The following is a 24,893-nucleotide window of genomic DNA, read 5'->3' on the forward strand; positions in this document are numbered from 1 at the left end:
GAATAAGATCTTCAGGACGCTTTGGTGTATACTTCCCTATTAAAGTTAAGGCAATAGCAATAGGAGGGATACTATAGTGAGGGGCCATTCCTAAGGGGACCTGGGGACCTGCGGACCTGCATACTGTAAAACCATCTGTATTCGATCTTGTGAAAGCACTGTACTATGGGCCATTCATTGCCCATTCCACCCCAGGCCCTGATCAAAGGCCCATGACTTCATCATCTCTCTGAGGATCCACATTTCCCATCGGTACTGCTTAGGTCCTCTGTTAAGCTCTTTATCACTAACCCTTTACAAATGATCTGTGATAAATTAGGAGAATATTATCAGATGAATGAGAATCTACTCTTATATCAGAAATAAGGTTCTAACTAATCCCATGCTTGGACCTTTTTTCTCTAAAACAATATGTGCCCTGTATTTAATTCTGCAGCTGAGGTCTTTCAGGATATATAAAACTATTTAGGGGGCTAAACAGACCTCTACTTCTCTTGGAGTGCTTTAGCACTCTAAAATGAGTGGCTAGTTCCAGTTTTTACTTTTTATTTTTTTAGTTGTAGATGGACACAATACCTTTATTTTATATGTTTATTTTTATGTGGTGCCGGGATCAAACCTAGTGTCTCCCACATGCTAGGCAAGTGCTCTGTCACTATGCCACTTCCCTAGCCCTAGTTCCAGTTTTATTGAAGTTATCTTAGTTTCAAATGCATTAGTGCCATCCCATGATCTCCTAGACGACCTCTATGGTATGTGAATCTTTGTGACATCAGGTTCTGGGGACTCAGATGGCCCCATCTATATCCCATGAGGTGAAGAGTAAAAGATGGTCTTCTGGAGAAGCCTTGTCTAATGTGGGTATACAGTGATGCTGTGGGCATCACCTTCTAGCATTTTAAGATGTTTTTTCTAGCATTTTAAGAAGCTATGTTCTAGGGTTGGGGATGTGGCTCAAGCAGTAGTGCACTCGCCTGGCATGCGTGCGGCCTGGCACCACATACAAACAAAGATGTTGTGTCCGCCGAAAACTAAAAAATAAATAAATAAATATTAAAAAATTCTCTTTCTCTCTCTTTAAAAATAAAAAAAAGAAGCTATGCTCTAGACCATCATCTTGAAAACCTACTAAAGGCTATTATTAGGATAACTAGTGATAGTTTTCCAAAATCTAATGTTTTGAGAATTCCTTTCCAATAAAGGAGATTCACATGATTCTGGACAGAGTTCTGAAGTGGGAAGGCTTCTAAGTAAAGTTTTGGAGTTTTACTCCACTTTTCGGGCAAAACAGCCTACATAAAACACAAAATTTCAAATGGGTAATTCTCTAGTTCTCCAAGATTACTAAGTCAGTCTAGTGACTGATGACCGTATTTACCTCCCAACTGATCCTGGCATATCTTGATCCAGCCTTGACCTCCCACAGTGAGCTCCAGTTAAATTCAGGAGACCATTTTCCTGGAAGGCTCAGTCCTAGGATCCTTGCCTTTGTGTCTGTTTTCTTTCTTTTCTTCTTCTTCTTCTTTTTTTTTAGCTGTAGATGGACACAATATCCTTATTTATTTTTATGTGGTACTGAGGATGGAACCCAGTGCCCCACAAGCCTCAGTCCTTGTGCCTGTTTTCTGAAAGGAGCTGGTTTCTGTATATCACCTACTCCACTTAGTAATGACAATTGTTTGTCCTTAAGGTTTCATTTGAAGCTTGGAGGCATTAAAGTGGAGTATTGGCTTCAATAAAAGTATACTGGTACTGTACAACCGGGAGTAACAGCTAAAAACATGGAAAGAGTCCCTAGATAGATAGATATCATTTAAAGTGCTTTAGGTTTGCTGGCCACTTGTAATCCCAGTGGCCAGGAGTATTGTGAATTCAGAGTCAGCCTCAGCAAAAGCGAGATGCTAAGCAACTCAGTGAGACCCTGTCTCTAAATAAAGTATAAAATAGTGCTGGGGATGTTGGCTCAGTGGTCGAGTTCAATCCCCAGTACCACCCGCTCCCAATAAATAAAAGAGTGCTTTAGGTTAACTATCTTTAATGTTCCAGTACCTACAATTAGAGTCACTTATAATCCTGGAGTTGGTTGTAGCCAGAAGTCAGTTTTAAGAGCTCCAACTAAAAGTCCTCGATTTCCTTGGTATTAGCAGGTATTTCTCTCCCATTCTTAGGTGCTAGACTTTTTTACCCATCCTAGCCTGATGAAAGATAACTTAGAGATCTTTCCAGATCATCTGCTCTTTGCTCAGATCATAATTTCCTCCATGCCATTCTTACCCATCTCTGCCCCTCTGTAATCTATAAAGGCCATTCATCTTGGGCTGCAGTTGCCTCCTTTATGTCACCCAAGAAACTTCTAGTTCCAGAATTTGGTCCTCCAAAAGGAGTATGACTTTGAAGAGTAGTACTAGAAACTTGCTTCTCATGATGTTCCACCAGGTAAATTCAAGAAAGTTCCAGCTTTCCCTACTTGTACCCATAAAAGACTACTTCCTACAGCTTTCTGTTTCTCCTTTTTTTTGATCAACAAAAATGGGCTTAATATTTAGGATCACATCTTGCTTCTTAAATCCTCCTTCACCCCATGAAATAAATTTTAGTCCTTTGGCTTTTTACCAAAAGCATTTATTAACATAATGCTGAATCAGACTTTATTAGAATTAATTTGGAAAGTATTCATGGAAAGGGACTTGTGTTTATTGATTAGGCATCCAAGTTACCTTCTCCTATACCTCATAAAGGGTGATGTTGAAGATTTTGAAGGAAAACCTGCTTAAATCTGGAAAACTTAACTCTACAGATCACTGTAAAACTTTTATTAAAAACTCCTAATGATTTTCCCCCATCAAAAGTCGTCTTACAAAAATATTTTCAATGTCTCAGAAGTTTGTAAGAGAATGACTAGGATCTGCTTCATAGTATGTACATTCAATAAGAGAATGGTGAATTAACTCTGAAGAAATAAAAATTTTAAAATACCATTAATTTTTTTAAGAATTAATAAACACAGCTGGGCATAGTGGCATGCCTATAATCTCTGCAATTTGGGAGGCTGAGACAGGAGGATGACAAGTTCAAGGCCAGCCTCTGCAAATTGGTGAGAACCTGTCTCAAAATAAAAAATAAAAAAAGGATTAGGGAATATAGCTCAATTGTAAAGCCGCATTGGGTTAAATTTTAAGCATGCCCCTGCCCAAAATATAAAATTAAATTAATTAAATTAATGATTTTGTTCTAGGTATAAGAAAGAAGGTAAATAATATATTCATCAAATGTTATAGCTGGAAGAATCCTTAAAGGTAGTGGTGGAATGGATGCTTACATGGGTTTAAAAAGAGCTGATTGTACACCTAGTGACAACATTTGGAATTGATGAATATCATGGAAATTATGATGTGGGAGCATTCATATCATGGGAACCAGCATTTGCTACAAATCAGGGCTCCCCACCCCCAAGATGGTTGTTAAACATTTTCTAGTTCATGAATGTATAAGGGTCACCTAGAATAAACCACCAACTTCATTTTTTAAAAATAGATGAGGACTATGAAGCATCTACTCGAGAACTCACAACTAATTAGGTAAAGTTAGGAGTAAAACCCAATACTTATCATCTGCCTTGTCCAGTTCTTTTGGTGATATGCAATAAGACATCATCCTAAACCATTGAATTCAGAATGTAAGCATCTGTCCTGTGTTAGGTTTATGTCACTATGACCAAAATGTCCAACAAGAACAACTTAGAGGAGGGAAAGTTTATTTTGGGCTCATGATTTTAGAGGTTCATCCATAGTTGGCCAGTTTCATTGCTTTGAGATAAGGCAGAACATCACGGCAGAAAGGTGTGGCAGAGGAAAGCTATTCTTAATGATTAATTTCTCTAAATGGGCCATTACCATGACATTTTGATTTTTGATCCTTTTTTTTTTTTTTTGGTACTAGGGATTGAACCTGGGATGCTTAATCACTGAGCTACATCCCCAGCCTTTTCTATTTTTTGAGACAGAGTCTTGTCTCAATCTGGCCTCTAGTTTGTGGTCTTTCTGCCTCAGTCTTCCAAGTAGCTGGGATTACAGGCAGGGGCCACTGTGCCCAACTGTGAGTAATATTTCTATATTGGTTAAAACACAGACAAGGGCTGGGGCTTGGGCTCAGTGGTAAAGCACTTGCCTACCATGTGAGGCACTGGGTTCAATTCTCAGTACTAATAAAAATAAATATACTGTGTGTACATTTACAAAAAAAAATTTAAAAAACACAACCTAGATTAGAATCCAATTATGCTTTATATATATCCAGGATATTTAACAAGATGTTTAACTGTTATATTCCTCATCTTTAAAAAATGAGGATAAAAATAATTTGTACCTCTTATTGAGGCTCAAATTAATATATTTACATTTCTTAGAGTTTGTCATATAATTATATATTATGTAAGTGCATGTTATTGTCATGCAATCATTGTTGAACTGGTCACTCACATACAGTTTATCAGGACAGACAATTTAGAGTGTTAGTAGTAATAATTCTTCTGCATCTGGTTTTATGGCACATCATTATACCTTATCCTGTTATAAACCTGATCTCAAACTTGGTCAAATAAGAGATACATTCCATGTTAACAGTAAATCGCTTCTGAACCAGTCTTTGAACTGTGCTAATACAAATTTAATTGAAGGGAGTTATATTTAGAAGAATTGTACTCAGTTGTTCCTCAGTAGGAGTGAATGACTGAGTTGGTTTAATCTGATATTTTCCGACATAGAAATTTTCTTGTATCTCTTCTCAGAATGAATGTTATGAGTGGATCAACACATGTACTCACCTCCTTTCTCAGATCAAAGGCAGAAAAGTGAAGTTATTGACATCTGAAGAAAAAGAGAAACTACTTGAAGAAGAGGTATTTGTTATATGTTAGCATTATTTAATTTCTTTGATGCCTGGGATCTGTCATTATTTGGGTCATTATTCAGGTCCTTCTTGTATTTCATTAGGTGAGTTTCAAGCAGCTTTTTCCACTGAGTATTGCAAAACCTCATTTTTACTCTATCAGAAGAGAATTTGATCAAGAGCATTGGCAACTTTTCTCCCTTTTAAGGAAGAAAATCACCTACCCAAACATTTTGCCTCACTTTGTTGGCAGGTGGTTTTTAAAAAATTTATTCTTTTTAGGTATACATGACGCAGAGTATATTTTGACATGTTGTACATACATGGAGAATAACTTATTCTAATTAGGATTCCATTCTTGTGGTTGTACATGATGTGGAGTTACACTGGTCGTATGTTTATATTCAAGGTTAAGAAAGTTATGTCCAATTAATTCTACTGTCCTTATTTTCCCCTCCCCCTCCCCTTCCCTTCATTCCCCTTTTGCTGGTATGTGGATGTTAACCCACAACAAGGGAAGGTGGGGAAGGGAAGAATAGAAGTCCATTGGATTAGACAAATGGCAGGTAATTTTTTAATCCTACTTCAAAAGGGAAGAATGGCTTCCAAGTACAAGCTCCCTGCTACTTCCTCAGATGCCTGCTTGTGTATTCACCCTTCTATCTCTCCAGCCTTAGTCTTTCCACCTGGTTACTTTTTCCTTTGGACATTTAATCTCATGTCCAAAGTCTTCTCTCTTTTCTATCTATCTTTAGTATCTTTCTCTCTAATGGTTCCATTTTATCTATGTAAAAACAACCTATAAACATGGTTCATTTTTCCCATTTTTTAGAATCCCATCACAATCACTTTAATTAAAACTCTAAAAGTACTCGAAGGTCATCAGTGATTTTTTTATTGCCTTGTCAAAGTATCTCTAATCCCATTTGCTTTTGGCGAACACTGTTAGAACATTATTCTTTCTATTAAACTAAATATAATATGCCTACTTTATCTTTTTCTACCCACAGGTCCTAATTCAGTCTTTTGGGTTAATGTAAATAAGGTGGCTTTGCCTTTCACATTACAGTATTCCCAGCATTTGAAAACAACCACATCCACCTAAGTCTTTTTCTGGATTTTCTATCCTTACCCATTGCTTTTTTCTATTTATGGGTCATTACCACAACATTTTAATTTTTGAGGCTTTCTGATATATTTTCATATCTGGTAGGGCCAATCATTCTCATTGATCTTTTTTCCAGGTATTTTTTTTTTTTGCTTTTCTTGCTTATTTATTCTTCTGTATAATTTTATCATTGAGTTCTAGAAAAATATGATTTTTTAAAAAACTGAGAATATTAAATTTATATATTAACTTAGAATACATGTTTATGATGTTGGATCGTTTTAACCAAGAACATGGGATATAGGATGTCTATTTTTATGCCTTTGAGGTGAGTTCTTTATTTTGCCCAACCTCTTTTTATAACTAACTTACTGTCTTACTGTCCTAAACCCTTATCCTTGCACCACTTTGCAAGTTTGACTTTAGAATATGATTTACTTTCTTGGCTTTAACTAAGTCATATAATTGTCAAATATCTATCTTTAGCTCAAATCCCTCCATATTTTCAGATATTTACTGGATATATAAACTCAGATATCTCAGCAATACCTCAGACTCATATAGCCTAACCTGAACTCGTCCCTCTCCAAACCTGTTTATCCATCTTTGTTCATTATCTCTGAATGGCATCATCATCTATCCAGTGGCCTAAATTATAAACCATGTGTCATTCAAGATGCACCTTTTCCCTAATCATCCAATGTCCATCTTTTTATAAAAAATATTTTTTAGTTGTAGTTGGATGCTGCCCCTGACCTGCAAGGGCAGCTAATCTTCAGGTCGCTCCTGTGAATTTCCAGGGACACCAAATAAAACACAGACACACACTTTACCTTTAAACAAGCTTCAGGATGGCTCCTCTGATCTCAGCCTCAAGCTCCCCATATGAGAGAGCCAGGAAAAGTCACAAGAGGCTGGCGAGAGAGAGCAAGCATGTCTGGAAATGGGCTTTAATTGGGGGGACCCTTGTTCTTAGAAAGTTCCATCCAAAAAAGGTCAGGAGGGGCCGGGTCAAAGGACAGGCGAGTGTAATTCGACCCAAGGAGCTGCAGGGCTACACACCTACCTGTGAAGGCACGTCCTCAACTTCCAGAACCCCGGCAATGTCCAGGTCACTACGAAATGTAGTGACGGTCAAAGCCTCTCCGGGGGTGGGGAAAACACGAATCATCCAGAGTGGCCTCCCACAGTTGGACACAGTACCTTTATTTTATTTATTTAATTTTATATGATGCTGAGGATCCAACCCAGGGCCTCGCACATGCAAGGTGAGTGCTCTACCTCTGAGGCACAACCCCAGCTCCCCATCCTATGTCCATCTTGTCAATCACAAGAGTTACCTCTTAAACATCTTGAGTGCTCTTCCTCTTCATCCCTGCAACCTCTGGTGTTCATTCCTGCTTTCTGTCTTTTTCTTCTCCCTTCACTTTCATTCTCTTCCTCTTTTCCTTTTTTCTTTCTTTCCTTTTTCCTGCCTCATTACTTTCAGGGTAAAATTCAGTTTCCATGGCATGACCGTCTAGCCTGTCCTCTATGATTGTTCTTGTCTTCTTACTTACCTCAAATATTCTATTCAGTTGAACTACTTTTATTTTCAAACCAGTTATTTACATACAAAATCCTCTGCCCAGAACCTCTTTGTGCTTTCTTCCTTCCTTTTCTTAGGCTACAAGAAAAAACTCAGACATCTCCTCCAGGAAACCTGCTTGACCAACCTTCTCTTTCACTTGGTCTGCATTAGGTGCTCCCTACTGCATGACTATGGACATCTATAGGATTTGTTGTCCACAAAATTGTAAGCTTCTTTAAAGCAGGTACCTTTCTTACCAACTTTTGTGTTCTTACCAAGGGCTCATTACCCAGTTGCAGAATTAGCACTCAATTAAGATGTATGAATAAATAATGACAGACAGTAAGCCTTGATTATAATATTGTGTCATCACACAGGAAGTTAGAAAAGACTTCATTGAACCTGAAATAGATATAGATAAGCCTTCTAAAGAGGATGAAAAAGAAAGTGAAGAGACTAAGGAATCTCAGGAGAGAGTGGAAGAGGAAGAAGAGAAAGCACAAGAGGTATGATTATTTGCTGGGGAGTAGTAGTGGGTACCTATAGTCCCAGCTGCTAGGGAGACTGAGGCAGAAGAGTTGTTTGAACCCCCAAGTTCAAAACCAGTCTGGTAAGCATATAGGTTAAGATTATTTCCTTCATCTTTTTAAGAAACAGACATAAGCCCCATGGAAAGTAGAAGTAGACCCTCTGGAGTGACTTCTTCCTTTTTTTCCTCATAGATCTAGCCACACCCACAGACACAATTACCCTGTGTCACTCTGTTTTCCTTTCTAAATCCAGCCTTTGTCCATTAACTGCACTCATCCCTGTCCTACTAACTGAATGAACAACCTCTTACCCTGGTGCTGTTTCTTTGTCCTTCATTGCCAGATTTTTCAAATAGCAGTTTAAATTCCATATCTCCACTGATTCAGCTCCAACCCCAGTCTGCTTTTACCTTTCTCCTGTCCCAGCCCCATATTTCTCCCCGTCCTAGTCTCTACCCCTGCTGATGCATTTGTAGTTATAAAATCCCTTCGTGGGCATTTGTATTAATATAATAAAAACACAATTGTAACTACCAATTATTGAGTTCCCATCATGAACTCTGCACATTCTTACCTATACAAAACAACATGAAGATACGTATAACATTATGCTCATTTATAGATAGGAAAATTAAAGCTCTGATAGGTTGACTGTATTACCCTAAACCATTTAGCTTTAGTGGCAGAACAAACGTTCAAACCTAGATGAGCCTGGCAGAAGAGCACTTGCGGATTCCAGACTAACTGCTACTGTCTTCAGCTTACATAACTCATAACTGCCCAACACTGTCTCCAGTGCCTTGATTTACTTCCCTAATATCCTCTGCATATAGTTTTAACGTGGCCATGACTCCAGACCTTGTCCTGGGCCTTTTACTCACCTAAGGACAAGACAGAACAAAAATATTGTATAGTAACTAAGTCTCTTTTGACCAGCAGTTTCTGTTATTTCTGGTAAAGTTCTTGGCACATAGAAGGCCAGTACTTTTCCCTTTGTTTACAGCATCATAATAATAGCTATTATTATTATGAATAATATTATTTTATAATTATATAATAATTATTATATTTTTATTAATATTATCATTGCCTGTGGACTTAGTTCAGGACTTTTTCTGTTTTATAAGCATCTGTTCAGCCTCCAAATGTCATTTTCCCAGTGAACACTTCTGGGCAGAGTTTCTGGACAGAGTGCAAGCTCCTTTTCCTGGGCACACACAGCCTTTGGGACACACTTTTATGCTAACAGTAATCTGTCTTCACTGCTATACTGTGAGTTCCTGAGGCCTGGAGGAAATCCTCTGTTTTTCCTGTTGGGATTTCCCCTTGTCCCCACCCCTTCTTCCCTAGCAATTTGTCAGTGTTTACTGTGTGACATTTTCAAAATGCTTGCTGAATGTTTAAGAAAATGGAAAATTAAAGCTTCAGACCTGGCTCCAGGTAACTTGACTTGCCATATGTCATACACCTGCTGGTTAACAGGTCCTTGGTGTTTCTGTAATCCAGATCCCTTCAACATCTACAGAGAAGGAAGAAGTCATTCGATATATTGAGGAAGATGAAAATGTTTATTCCAAACCTCTATCAGGAGAATATGTATTGGCTTCCTGGGTATGTATCTAAAACCCAACTAGGACACTTTAAACTAACAGTGTGTGAAAATGATGTGAATGTTGCATAGCTTTTAGTCCTCTAGGAGGATCAGGCACTCCTAAGTAAGGTATTACATAGATTTTCTTTTTCTTCTAGCATCATCCCTGAAAAACTCTCATTTCTTTATCTTTTCTCATTCTCATCTTTAAGCCTCATTTTAATATCAGAATTTCATTCTTTTATTTTGTCAATCTCCTGGTCAATATTTGATTTTTAGACATAGTCATTTAGCAGATTTTATTTTTTTTCTGTCATTTTTCCCCCTATTTTTCTGCCCCTTCCTGGGTAATTTATTTGGAAAATAATAAAGTAATTTCACTTTCATCAGTTATACCATGGTCAACCACAGTCTGAAAATATTACTTGGAAAATTCCAGAAATAAACAATTCATAGTTTTAAGCTACACATCATTTTGAATAATATGATGAAGTTTCATACCATCCTGCTCTGTGCTGACCAGGATGACAGTTACCCCCTTTGTTCTGCATGTCTGTACTTATGTGCCACCTGCTTCAGTAGATGCCCTAGTTATTAGATTGACTGTCACAGAAGCATGGTGTTTATATATAAGGACAGGCACTATTATGGTTCAGATGTGTTGAAGACCTGATCTCCATCTGATGGCACTCTGAGGAGGTGGGAGATCTTTTAGGAGGTAGGACCTGATGGTTAGGAAGTTAAATCATTGCGGACATGCCCTTGAGGGAGATTTTGGGATATTGACTCTTCCTCTTTCTCTTTGCTTCTTGGCTATCATGAGGTAAGTAGCTTTACTCCACATGTACCCCCAACTATGATGTTCTGCTTCACCCTAACCAAAGGCAGCAGGACCGAATGACCATGAACTGAAACTTCTGCAATCATAAACCAAAATAAATCTTTCCTCCTTTTAAAAGTTGTGTATCTCAGATATTTTGTCACAGTGATACAAAGCTGAATAGCACATAATATCTGCAGTTTCAAGTATCATCTGGGAATCTTGGAAAGTATATCCCCCATGATAAGGGAAAACTACTGTGCTGTCATTTATCAGCCTCAACCAGCAGCATGTGATGTGGCTATTTTTCATTCCAGGGATGCAAACTAGTTCAACATATGTGAATCAATAAATGCAATTTAATAGACTTAAAGAATCACATGATTACCTCAACAGATGGAGAAAAAAGCATTTGACAAAATTTAGCATCCATTCATATTCAAAACACTAGGAAAACTAGAGATAGTAGGAATATACCTCAACATTGTAAAAGTTAAACCCAAGGCTATCATCATTATAAATGGAGAAAAACTGAAAGTATTCCCTCTAAAATCTAGAACAAGACAGGGACACCCTCTTTCACCATTTCCATTCAACATAGTCCTTGAAACTCTAGCCAGAGCAATTAAGCAAAAGAAAGAAATTTAAGGGATATAAGTAGGAAAAGAATAGCTCAAACTATTGCTGTTTGCTGGCGACATGATCCTACATCTAGAAGACCAAAAAATACTTTGGAATCAATCTAACAAAAGAGGTAAAAGACCTCTACAATAAAAACTACAGAACACTAAAGAAAGAAATTATAGACAACCTTAGAAGAAGAAAAGATTTCCCATATTTTTGAGTAGGCAGAATTAATATTAAAATGATCATACTCCCAAAAGCATGATACAGATTTAATGTAATTCCTATTAAAATTCCAATGACATTCTTGACAGGAATAGAAAAAAAAGTCATGAAATTCATTGAGAAAAATATGAGACTCAAAATAGCCAAAGCAATCCTTAGCAATAAAAGTGAAGCAGGAGGCACTATAATGCCAGATCTTATATTAAAGAGCTATAGTACAAAAATGGCACCAAAGCTGATATGAAGACCAGTGAAACAGATTAGAAGATGCAGAGACATGCCCACATCAATACAGTTATCTCATGCTAGACAAGGGCACCATAAATATACATTGTAGAAAAGAAGGCCTGAAAATGGTGCTGGGAAAACTGGAAATCCATATGTAGTAGAATGAAATTGAACCCCTATCTCTCACACTGCACAAAACTCAATTCAAAGTGGATCAAGGACCTAGCATCAGACCGAGACTCTGTGCCTACATTTAGAAAATATAGGCCCAAATCTCCATCATGTCAGCTTTGGAACCAAGTTCCTCAACCTAGACTCCTAAAGTGCAAGAAGTAAAATCAGGAACCAATAAAGGGGATGGTATCAAACTAAAAAGCTTCTTCACAGCCAAGGAAACAATCAAGAGTGTGAAGAGAGAGTCTGCAGAATGGGAGGAAATCTTTACCACTTGCACCTCAGATAGACCATTAATTTCCAGGGTATACAAAGAACTCAAAAAACTTAACACCAAACACCAAATAATCCAAGAAATGGGCAAAGGAACTGAGTAGACACTTCACAGAAGTGTCAACAAATATATGAAAAAACGTCCAACATCTCTAGCAATGCAAGCTACACTGAGAGTCCATCTCACTCCAGTCATAATGGCAATTTTCAAGAATATAGGTAACAATAAATGTTGGCAAGGATGTGGGGATAAGGTTCATTCATAACATTGCTGATGGGGCTGCAGATTGGTGCAACCACTCGGGAAGGCAGTATAGAGATTCCTTAGAAAACTTGGAATGGAAAACAAAAGAAGAGAGTGCAATATTAGACTACAAATGAAAACAATCCATACATTTTTATTCCTCAGGTTTTAGTGAAAGGTAGTACAGCAGCACAGTCACACACGTGAGGATGAGGCCCCAACAGGGCTTTGCTTGGTCCCATAGGACCCTATTTTGTGGCCGTCTGGCTACACACTTAAAACTCCCATTTCAGCTGTTATGTGGGGTTTTCCTTTTATTTCCCTCTGATTGGAAAAAAAAAGCAGGTAGGTTTTTAAAAGCTCATACTTCTGGGGAAATAGAATATTCATTTGGAAATATGCTTATATTTTTTGCCTCTAATTACCTCTTTCACGTTCCTGTTACTTTGTTTTCAAGAATATATCTAGATTCAAAATATAGAAGTTATTTTTTTCCTTTCCCTGACAAAAATTTTATACCTTTAAGTGATTTTTATGATGTTCTCTAGTAGGAATTTAAAAAAATATTATTGGGGGGCTGGGGTTGTAGCTTTAAGTGGTAGAGTTCACGGCTTGCATGTGTGAAGCACTGGGTTTGATCCTCAGCACCACATAAAAATAATAAAGGTATTGTGTCCCTCTATAACTAAAATTTTTTAAAGATCTTATTGGATTTTTCAACATTATGTGCCTCATGAAGTAAATTATTAATAATAAAATATAGTTAATTTCCTTGATCTTTAATTTGATCTATTACAAAAACATGTTTGCCCTTCTTATTTTTTAAATCCTTGTTCCTCTCTTTTTGTTCTTATTGTGTTTCCTGCCTCTTGTAACTCATAGTGAAATTTATGCCCACTGTAGTATGAATAATTTGGAAGCTGCTGTCTGTTTGGTCACAGGTATCCTTGTTATTTTTTAGTGTTAATAACATGTGTAATAATCTACTGGACAAATATGAGGAGTAGAAAAAGAACATTCTGGAAGGCTTGATTTCAGATACCTAAAGAAGTAGAGTATTAACTTTTGGGACTTTCATTTCCTTCATATCATGTATTTTCTTTGTCAGAAAGAAGAAGCTGAGCAAGGTACATTGGCTCAAAAGCATGTTGAAGTATTGGCTGTAATTGAACATATGCAGGAGAAATTAAAGTAAGTATAAGGCAGAAAATGAAAGCCACTCACCAGGGGATTATCTGAAAAATCTACATTTCTTGGCTTACCTTTGGCTGTCTTGCCTACTTTATTCTTACTAGTGTGGTGAGTATCTCCAAATCTTCTGCTAGAGGCAATAAACTGTAGTGCTCTGGAAGGAACATTTAGCCTCAACCACAGTGCAGGTAGGAGGAGTCAAAGTGTATGTATGTGCTCACATGTGCATCTGTGTGTAGGGAGTTAGGAGGGTCAGTATGTTTCTAAGAGATGACTTAAGGAAATAAATGGAACTGGGAGAAATTATTGTACTTAAGAGAGAATGTTACATAGCCTAAAGAGGAAGGGTAATGTAGTTAAGATATCCAAGGATGCCAACAGAAGAGCAGGCCATATAGATATATAACATGTGCCCTAATAAGAGGCACATCTCAAACTGGTTTTTGTTGTTGTAGTTATAAAATCTGGTTTTAGAGGTGCAAGAAAAGAAGGGATGCTGTTAGATTTAGTTTGTTGGATCACATCAATATGAAGTCCAAGTTAATTACTGAAAGTGAGTTTCCTGACTATTGATAGATAATTTCAAATACCTAAAAGTCAGATTTTGCTAAAGAATAATAAGTATGTTATATTCTTAAATCACAGCATGATTCAACTCTAATATTAGGCCATAGTAGCTCCAAGGCCCTGAATTCTTGGTTAATCATTCATGTTCCTGCTTCCTGTATTTGCACCCTTGGGGACATGTTCATCTAACCCCACTGCCCTTTTCACATGATCAGTTTTTATCCCTTTTCAACACTTTTTATTTTGTTGTGTTTCTTTGGACATTGTACAACAGAGAGGTTGAAAGCAGAGCCAGACAGGCAGAAGAGAAATTTGATGAAGTATATGAGAAGCTTCATTACACCCTCATAAAAAATAAAGATCTGGAAGGGGAACTAGAAGAAATTATCAAGATTAGAAAGGAATCAGAAGACAAACAAGAAAAATATGAAAGAGGAAAAGAAGAGAAAGTTAAAGTGGTGGAAAAACAAAAGCAGGAGGGTGAGGAGGAGGAAGAATAAATTTAGGCCAATAGAAATTTGCTCAAAACCTCTAAAGAAAGGTGAGATTTTCTTTCTCGTTTTGCTTTATTTAGATTGTATTTATGAAAGAAAACAAGATTGTGCCACAAATATTTTAAAAGAGTAGCATATCTTTAGTGCTGATCCACTAATCTATGCTTCTGATAGGCTTACACATATATTTCACTAGCTTATTGGACAATTCACGTAAAGAAAACCAAGTAACTAGAGGTAGTGGACAAATAAACATGAAATACAACTTTTACTTAAAAAACTGGCAAAAGTTTCTTTAAGTGAAATAAAACTGTTTATCATAAGTAAGAGCATAATTGTTTTATAATGTTCTTATTAGTGTTTTAAATATTATAAGAGATATACATAATAGTGGGATACATTTTGACATAATCATACATTCCTAGAATATAATTTGCTCTATTTCAGTCCTCTCTATTCTTTATCCCTCCCCTTGTTCCCTGTCCTCTATTCCACTGGTCTTTTTTCTGTTTACCTATTGATTGTTAAAGTGGTACTTTATAGATATACATAAAAATGAAATTCACTGTGTTATATTCATGTATGTACTTAGCATAATTTCATCAATTTTTTGGAATATAATTTGAGACTGGGGATGTAGCTCAGTGGAAGAGTGCTTGACTAGTATGCACGAGGCCTGCCAAAAAAATAAAAATAAATATAATTTGAGAGTAGGTATGGGTATTCCTTAAAACATGCATATATTCTACTTACAATGTCACTCTTGAAAATCTTGCCTAAAGAAATAGCTGCTGTGGTGACATGTGCCTATAGTCCCACTTTTGGGAGGCTGAGGTGAGGATCCTTTGAGCCCCTGAGTTTGAGATCAACCTGGGAAACATAGTAAGACCGAATCTCAATCATCATTATCATCATCATCACCATCACCACCATCATCATCATCCTGATCCTGGGGGCTGGTAGTGTGTTTACCTAGCAGGAACAGTTCCAGGGCTGCCCCGCCACCACAACCAAAAAATCTTCAATATAGCAAAAAGTTTAATGTGCAGAGGGGTTTGGTATATATTTTTTTGTTTATTTTATTTTATTTTTTTTATTGTTGGTTGTTCAAAACATTACATAGTTCTTGATATATCATATTTCACACTTTGATTCAAGTGGGTTATGAACTCCCATTTTTACCCCATATACAGATTGCAGAATCACATCAGTTACACTTCCATTGATTTACATATTGCCATACTAGTGTCTGTTGTATTATGCTGCCTTTCCTATCCTATACTATCCCCCCTCCCCTCCCCTCCCCTCCTCTCTTCTCTCTCTAACCCCTCTACTGTAATTCATTTCTCCCCCTTGTATTATTTTTCCCTTTCCCCTCACTTCCTCTTGTATGTAATTTGTATAACCCTGAGGGTCTCCTTCCATTTCCATGCAATTTCCCCTCTCTCCCCCTTTCCCTCCCACTTCTCATCCCTGTTTAATGTTAATCTTCTTCTTATGCTCTTTGTCCCTACTCTGTTCTTAGTTACTCTCCTTATATCAAAGAAGACATTTGGCATTTGTTTTTTAGGGCTTGGCTGGCTTCACTTAGCATAATCTGCTCTAATGCCATCCATTTCCCTCCAAATTCTATGATTTTGTCATTTTTTAATGCAGAGTAATACTCCATTGTGTATAAATGCCACATTTTTTTTATCCATTCGACTATTGAAGGGCATCTAGGTTGCTTCCACAGTCTTGCTATTGTGAATTGTGCTGCTATGAACATCGATGTAGCAGTGTCCCTGTAGCACGGTCTTTTTAGGTCTTTAGGGAATAGACCGAGAAGGGGAATAGCTGGGTCAAATGGTGGATCCATTCCCAGCTTTCCAAGAAATCTCCATACTGCTTTCCAAATTGGCTGCACCAATTTGCAGTCCCACCAACAATGTACAAGTGTACCCTTTTCCCCACATCCTCGCCAGCACTTGTTATTATTTGACTTCATAATGGCTGCCAATCTTACTGGAGTGAGATGGTATCTTAGGGTGGTTTTGATTTGCATTTCTCTGACTGCTAGAGATGATGAGCATTTTTCCATGTACTTGTTGATTGATTGTATGCCCTCCTCTGTTCAGGTCTTTGGCCCATTTGTTGATTGGGTTATTTGTTATCTTATTGTCTAATTTTTTGAGTTCTTTGTATACTCTGGATATTAGGGCTCTATCTGAAGTGTGAGGAGTAAAAATTTGTTCCCAGGATATAGGCTCCCTATTTACCTCTCTTGTTGTTTCTTTTGCTGAGAAAAAACTTTTTAGTTTGAGTAATTTTTGTTGATTCTTGTTATTAACTCTTGTGCTATGGGTGTCCTATTGAGGAATTTGGAGCCTGACCCCACAGTATGTAGATCATAGCCAACTTTTTCTTGTATCAGATGTCATGTCTCTGATTTGATATCAAGCTCCTTGATCCATTTTGAGTTAACTTTTGTGCATGGCGAGAAAAAGGGATTCCGTTTCATTTTGTTGCATATGGATTTCCAGTTTTCCCAGCACCATTTGTTGAAGATGCTATCCTTCCTCCATTGCATGCTTTTAGCCCCTTTATCAAATATAAGATAGTTGTAGTTTTGTGGATTGGTTTCTGTGTCCTCTATTCTGTACCATTGGTCCACCCGCCTGTTTTGGTACCAGTACCATGCTGTTTTTGTTACTATTGCTCTGTAGTATAGTTTGAAGTCTGGTATCGCTATACCATCTGATTCACACTTCCTGCTTAGCATTGTTTTTGCTATTCTGGGTCTTTTATTTTTCCATATGAATTTCATGATTACTTTCTCTATTTCTACAAGAAATGCCGTTGGGATTTTGATTGGCATTGCATTAAACCTATAGAGAACTTTTGGTAATATCGCCATTTTGATGATGTTAGTTCTGCCTATCCATGAACAGGGTATATTTTTCCATCTTCTAAGATCTTCTTCTATTTCCCTCTTTAGGGTTCTGTAGTTATCATTGTATAAGTCTTTCACCTCTTTTGTTAGGTTGATTCCCAAGTATTTAATTTTTTTTTTTGAGGATATTGTGAATGGAGTGGTTGTCTTCATTTCCATTTCAGAGGATTTGTCGCTGATATACAGGAATGCCTTTGATTTATGCGTGTTGATTTTATATCCTGCCACTTTGCTGAATTCATTTATTAGCTCTAATAGTTTCTTTGTAGACCCTTTTGGGTCTGCTAGGTATAGAATCATGTCATGTGCAAATAGTGATAATTTAAGTTCTTCTTTTCCTATTTTTATGCCTTTAATTTCTTATGTCTGTCTAATTGCTCTGGCCAGTGTTTCGAGAACTATATTGAACAGAAGTGGTGAGAGAGGGCATCCCTGTCTTGTTCCAGATTTTAGAGGGAATGCCTTCAATTTTTCTCCATTCAGAATGATGCTAGCCTGAGGCTTAGCATAAATTGCTTTTACAATGTTGAGGTATGTTCCTGTTATCCCTAGTTTTTCTAGAGTTTTGAACATAAAGGGATGATGTACTTTGTCGAATGCTTTTTCTGCATCTATCGAGATGATTATATGGTTCTTATTTTTAAGTCTATTGATGTGGTGAATAACATTTATTGATTTCCATATATTGAACCAGCCTTGCATCCCAGGGATGAATCCTACTTGATCATGGTGTACAATTTTTTTGATATGTTTTTTAATCCGATTCGCCAGAATTTTATTGAGGATTTTTGCATCTAGGTTCATTAGAGATATTGGTCTGTAGTTTTCTTTCTTTGAAGTGTCTTTGTCTGGTTTAGGCATCAGAGTGATGTTGGCCTCATAGAATGAATTTGGAAGTTCTCTCTTTTTTTCTATTTCCTGAAATAGCTTAAAAAGTATTGGTATTAGTTCCTCTTTAAAGGTTTTGTAAAACTCTGCTGTATACCCATCCGGTCCTGGGCTTTTCTTAGTTGGTAGTCTTTTGATGGTTTCTTCTATTTCCTCAATTGATATTGGTCTGTTTAGGTTGTCTATATCCTCCTGACTCAATCTGGGCAGATCATATGACTTAAGAAATTTCTCGATGCCTTCACTATCTTCTATTTTATTAGAGTATAAGGATTCAAAATAATTTCTGATTATCTTCTGTATTTCTGAAGTGTCTGTTGTGAATTTGCCTTTTTCATCCCATATGCTAGTAATTTGAGTTCTCTCTCTTCTCTTTGTTAGCATGGTTAAGGGTCTGTCAATATTATTTATTTTTTCAAAGAACCAACTTTTAGTTTTGTCAATTTTTTCAATTATTTCTTTTGTTTCAATTTCATTAATTTCAGCTCTGATTTTAATTATTTCTTGCCTTCTACTTCTTTTACTGTTGTTTTGCTCTTCTTTTTCTAGGATTTTGAGATGAAGTATGAGATCATTTATTTGTTGGTTTTTTTCTTTTTTTAAGGAATGATCTCCAAGCAATGAATTTTCCTCTTAGAACTGCTTTCAATGTGTCCCATAGATTCCGATATGTTGTGTCTGTGTTTTCATTTATCTCTAAGAATTTTTTAATTTCCTCCTTGATGTCTTCTATAACCCATTGATCATTCAGTAACCTATTGTTCATTCTCCAAGTGATGCATGATTTTTCCTTCCTTCTTTTATCGTTGATTTTCAGTTTCATTCCATTATGATCAGATAAGATGCATGGTATTATCTCTACTCCTTTATATTGTCTAAGAGTTGCCCTGTGACATAATATATGATCTACTTTTGAGAAGGATCCACGTGCTGCTGAGAAAAAAGTGTAACTGTTTGATGTTGGGTGGTATATTCTATATATGTCAGTTAAGTCTAGGTTATTAATTGTGTTATTGAGTTCTATAGTTTCCTTATTCAACTTCCTTTGTTTGGAAGATCTGTCCAGTGGTGAGAGAGGTGTGTTGAAGTCTCCCATGATTATTGTATGGTGGTCTATTAGACTCTTGAACTTGAGAAGAGTTTGTTTGATGAACATAGCTGCACCATTGTTTGGGGCATATATATTTATGATTGTTATGTCTTGTTGGTGTATGGTTCCCTTGAGCAGTATGTAGTGTCCCACTTTATCCCTTTTGATTAACTTTGGCTTGAAATCTATTTTATTTGATATGAGTATGGACACTCCTGCTTGTTTCCAAAGTCCATATGAGTGATATGATTTTTCCCAACCTTTCATCTTCAGGCTATGTATGTCTTTTCCTATCAAATGCGTCTCCTGTAGGCAGCATATTGTTGGGTCTTGTTTTGTGATCCATTCTACTAGCCTGGGTCTCTTAATTGGTGAGTTTAAGCCATTAACATTTAGGGTTATTATTGAGATATGGATTGTTCTTCCAGCCATATTTGTTTATTAATGTTACTAAACCTGATTTGTTTTCCTCTTTGATTATTTTCCCCCCCTTTACTGTCCTACCTCCCACTGTTGGTTTTCATTGTTATTTTCCATTTCCTCTTCCTGTAATGTTTTGCTGAGGATGTTTTGAAGAGATGGTTTTCTAGCTGAAAATTCTTTTAACTTTTGTTTATCGTGGAAGGTTTTAATTTCGTCTTCCATCCTGAAGCTTAATTTTGCTAGATACACGATTCTTGGTTGGAACCCATTTTCCTTCAGTGTTTGAAATATGTTATTCCAGATCTTCTAGCTTTCAGAGTCTGTGTTGAAAGATCTGATGTTATCCTGATTGGTTTACCCCTAAATGTAATCTGCATCCTTTCTCTTGTAGCTTTTAAAATTCTCTCCTTATTCTGTATGTTGGGCATCTTCATTATAACGTGTCTAGGTGTGGATCTCTTATGATTTTGCACATTCGGCGTCCTGTAGGCTTCTAGGATTTGGGATTCTGTCTCATTCTTCAAGTCTGGGAAGTTTTCTCGTATTATTTCATTGAATAGATTGCTCATTCCTTTGGTTTGGACCTCTATACCTTCCTGTATCCCAATGACTCTTAAGTTTGGTCTCTTTATGTTATCCCATATTTCTTGGATGTTCTGCTTATGGTTTCTTAACAGTCTTGCTGAGCTGTCTGTGTTCTTTTCAAGTTGAAACACTTTGTCTTCATTGTCTGATATTCTATCTTCTAAGTGTTCTACTCTGCTGGTAGTTTTCTCAATTGAGTTTTTAAGTTGGTTTATTGCTTCCTGCATTTCTAGGATTTCTGTTTGTTTTTTATAACCTCTATCTCCCTGTATAGTTGATCTTTTGCTTCCTGGATTTGTTTATGTAATTCATTGTTGAAGTGATCTTTCATTGTCTGATTTTGCTGTCTAATGTCTTCCTTGAGACTCCAGATCATCTGAAGCATGTATATCCTAAATTCTTTATCTGACATTCCATCTGCTGCAGCTATTACCTCTTCTAAAGTTGAGTTGACCTGCATTGCTTATAGTTCTTTCTTTCCTTGTCTTTTCATAGTGCTCGCGTTTCTTTCTGCTTGGTGAAACTGTTGTGTTTTTGAAATTTTCCCTCTATATATTTATATTGCTCTTGTATAGTTGAAGAGTCTCCCTTGTAGGGGTGGGCGGTGGCTGTGCTCCTCCTCCAATTGGGGTGATCTGTCTACCATGCTGACGGGCCGCTGGGTCTGTTCTGCCGGTCGGTCACAAGTCTGCCTACCTTGCAGGCGCGGGTGGAGGCTCTGCTCTGCCCCTCCTCCAATTGGTATGACGTGTCTACCACGCCAGTGGGTCACTGGGCCTGTTCTGGGCGCAGGCGGCGGCTCTGCTCTGCCCCTACTCCAATTGGGGTGACGTGTCTACCATGCTGGCAGGCCGCTGGGCCTGTTCCTCCGGTGGGTCGCAGGTCTGCCTACCTTGCGGGCGTGGGTGGCGGCTCTTCTCTGCCCCTACTCCAATTGGGGTGTCATGAATACCACGCCGTCGGGCCACTGGGCCTGTTCTGGGCATGGGCGAATGCCGAAGTCTGGCTTGGCACAAATCAGGAGCCACTTGTCAAAAAGAAACTAACTTTATTTTTAGAACTACAAATGTCAAACAAAACAGCTCCTCAGGGAAAAAACCCTCAGAGCCCAACTGCCACCACCGGCTTCCACAAGCCTCTCCCCCACACACCAGCCTCTCAACCTCCCACACTCCTCCTGCTCTTGAGGCCGATTGGCTGGGTTGCGTGGGCAGAGCCAAAGAAGTCACCCAATGAGCAGCTCCGTGGAGGAGCCAATCAGCTAGATGTTGCTGGGGCCGCTGTGAGCCAATCATCAGCCGGCAACTGGAAGTTTGCTGGCAGCTGGATCATCAGCCGGCAGCTGGAAGTTTGCTGGGGCCCCTTTGGCTGTGGCTCTCAACAGGCGAAGGCTCTGCTCTGCCCCTACTCCAATTGGGGTGACGTGTCTACCATGCCGGCAGGCCACTGGGCCTGATCCGCCGGTTGGTCGCAGGTCTGCCTACCTTGCAGGCGCGGGCGGCGGCTCTGCTCTGGTGTTTGGTATATTAATGTATATAATAGGAAAAATAGAAACAATCCACCTTTTCACTCATGGAAGAAATTTTAAATAAATCATGCTATCTCAATATACTTGAATATGCAACTATTAAAATGGTATTTACAGGAGGGTTTAGTAACAAGGGAAATTTTTATGTTAAATATGAAATGCAAGAAATAGGATATGACTTTTGTTAAGATTAGAAGACCAGAAATAAATATGACCAAATACTGATAGACATTGTGTCTGGATGATAGAGATTTATGGAGAATTTTGTCTTTATGTTTTGGTACTTGTTGGATTTTCTGTTATTCAAAAATTTAATTCTTCAGGAAGAGGAATTTGACTTTTCATTTCTTATCTCTATGTGTAACAGTAATCTGCCCACAAGAAATTCTCAGAGTCTTTGCTGCTGGAGACTGTTTCATTTTTGCTTTTATCTCCACCCTGTGTTCTGTTTCCAGGACAACTCCTGGTACAAGAGATGGTACTGGGAAAGTATCTACTCCTCTTCTCTGCTGTCACCCCTGCCTCACCCCCTGCAAAAGCAATGAAGTTAGCCAACCCTCACCATTCCCAGCCCTGGGCACAGATTCACTAACAGTGTTTGAAGAAAGAGTTTCAACTTATTTCTCTTCTCCTTTCAACTCTGAACTGATCAAAATGTTATTTATTCTAAGTGTAACAATCCTTTAGTTTTAGGTCTTGAATATATGTGAGATAATTTTCATGAATTTAAAGTTTCATCCTCTCAAATTCTGGATGAAGCTTTAATCCCAATAATTTTAAAACTAGACCTTTTCCAGATTTAAAAATATAAGCATGCAAACCATACAAAAAATTTTCAAGTTAAACTGGAGAGGTTACCTTAATATGGAATGAAGGACTTGGGTTTTGCCCATTTTCATAAATATCTTGAGGGTTAATTTGTTTTAGTCAGCTTTACTCAATGTGACCAAAAGACTTGACAAGAATGATTTAGAGGGATTATTTTGGCTCACAGTTCCAAAGCTTTAGTCCGTGGTCAGCTAATGCCATTGCTCTGGGCCTGAAGTGAGGCAGAACATCTTGGTGACAGGCATGGCAGAAGGATGTAGTTCAGGCATGGCAATCAGGAAGCAGAGAGTGAGCTCCATTCATCAGGGATAACATATAAAACCCAATCATGTCCCCAGTGACCTATTTTCTTCAACCACACCCTACCTGCCTACAATTAACCCCAGTTAGTTAATAAAAGTGAATTAATCCACTTATAATATTTACTCTCATGATCTAATAATTTCACCTCTGAACATTCTTTTTTTAAAAATTTTGTAGTTGTCGATGGACAGCATGCATTTATTTTATTTGTTTATTTTTATGGGGTGCTAACATCAAACCCAGTACCTCACACTTGCTAGGCAAGCCCTCTGCCACTAAGCTACAACCCTGAACATTCTTGCATTGTCTCACACATGAGCTTTTGGGGAACACTTTATATCTAAACCAAATTAAACCCAGAATTGAGAAGTTTTAGTGATTTAAGTAGAGGTTAACTATATGCAGTTATCTCCAATCTGAAAACAGTAACCTATACACACACAAAAAAACTGTCACTCTTACCTCTTCTACAATCAAAGTCATTGCCAGGGGGATCAAAAGGGAAAGATGAGAAGCTTTGCAAAGCTTAGGATAGCTGTTCAGTTGACCTGAACAGTTTCTCCCCCAAAATCCCCAAGTCTAACATTTCTTAACATTAGCAAGTAGCCCTTAAAGAATTCAAACACCTCTGGAGCAGTCTGATACTGCTATATTTGTGTGAGTTAGTGCAAGTGAAATCACTTTTTTCTTGAAAGTTGTGCAGTAAAGGAAGGAACATTCTATTATGGTAAAGAAAAGAGCATGTGATTTGTTGAGTAAAGAAAAGACCTGGACAGAGTAGAGGAATATATTTTTTTGTATGTTTATGATTAGCAAATCACTGTAGAGTAAGTTGTGAGTGAAGAAAGGGAAGTTTACAAAGATGAATATGGTTTATCCTGGATTCCAGTGTGGGCCTGTGATTACATGTGGGAAAGACACTAAAAGCAGTGCACATGGTAAACTAAAGTGACCAGAGGTGCATTCGAAGTAGCAGCAGCCAGTCTGTAGGATTCACATTGGGAAACGGGGAATCATGGACCCACTTTTCATGTCATGCCAGGGAGAACAGGCTTGATGCCTAGAGGCCTCTTGTGCTCATCCCTGTCTGTGCTCACAAGTCTGGAGAAAGACAGCAGAGGTGTGCTGAATGGAAAGGGAAGATCCTGAAGATTAACTCTATTTGAATTTTTTTCCCATTAAAATTGAGATATGTACAAGAGGATGGAGGAAATATTCTTTCTCTTCTTTGCTTCTCAGTCACATAGTCCCCTGCCCCAGGACCTAGAGTGCAAGCAATTTAACTCATCACACTTAAACTTTGGGAAATGTGTTCAAAATCTCAGTCACTAATGTGGAGTCAAACTTTTGGCACACAACTAGTCCGTAGTATGAAAGTTACTCAGGCAGAATGGAATTTTTAAACTGCTATTAAAGCTAAAAGCCATCGTAAGTATAAGATATTATTACTATGATATTCTAATTGTTTTTTTCTTTATAGAGGTACAACGCAAAGAGAGTAATCCTGACGGTAAAGCCAGAATCTGGACTAAATCCATTAACAAGATAAATCCAAGTAGCATCCAAAGTATGCTGGGTGGGGTTCACAGTGGCTACATCACTGACACACCCAGATAGTACTGAGCTAAAGAGCTGACACATGGCTCAGTTGGAGGACTCCCTTTGCAACAGCTACTAGAAAAGTCACAGTATACAACCCAAGAGCATTTTCTCTTTAAAAGCACAGCAGTGGCTGTGGAGATCAGTGCATTAGCTTACTTCCCAGATTAAAAACACTTCCTGCAAAAGTG

The 24,893-nt window shown here is 37.8% G+C and overlaps 1 protein-coding gene across 6 annotated transcripts in view; it reads left to right on the forward strand.

The window, feature by feature from the left end:
• The window catches only part of Axdnd1 (axonemal dynein light chain domain containing 1), an 88,607-nt gene extending 63,714 nt beyond the window's left edge, over positions 1 to 24,893 (forward strand). For 4 of the 6 annotated variants that reach the window (XM_078022384.1, XM_078022386.1, XM_078022383.1 and 1 more), the window contains 5 exons: positions 4,787 to 4,897; positions 7,943 to 8,071; positions 9,602 to 9,706; positions 13,383 to 13,465; positions 14,307 to 24,893. In XM_078022384.1, the coding sequence (XP_077878510.1) occupies positions 4,787 to 4,897; positions 7,943 to 8,071; positions 9,602 to 9,706; positions 13,383 to 13,465; positions 14,307 to 14,532 (654 nt within the window). In that variant the 3' untranslated portion in view covers positions 14,533 to 24,893. Of the gene's footprint in view, positions 1 to 4,786; positions 4,898 to 7,660; positions 7,810 to 7,942; positions 8,072 to 9,601; positions 9,707 to 13,382; positions 13,466 to 14,306 lie in introns of those variants that run through there. The other 2 variants (XM_040278318.2, XR_005730910.2) reach the window with 2 other exon arrangements.

The sequence above is a fragment of the Ictidomys tridecemlineatus genome, chromosome 10, assembly GCF_052094955.1.
Source record: "Ictidomys tridecemlineatus isolate mIctTri1 chromosome 10, mIctTri1.hap1, whole genome shotgun sequence".
NCBI lineage: Eukaryota > Metazoa > Chordata > Mammalia > Rodentia > Sciuridae > Ictidomys > Ictidomys tridecemlineatus.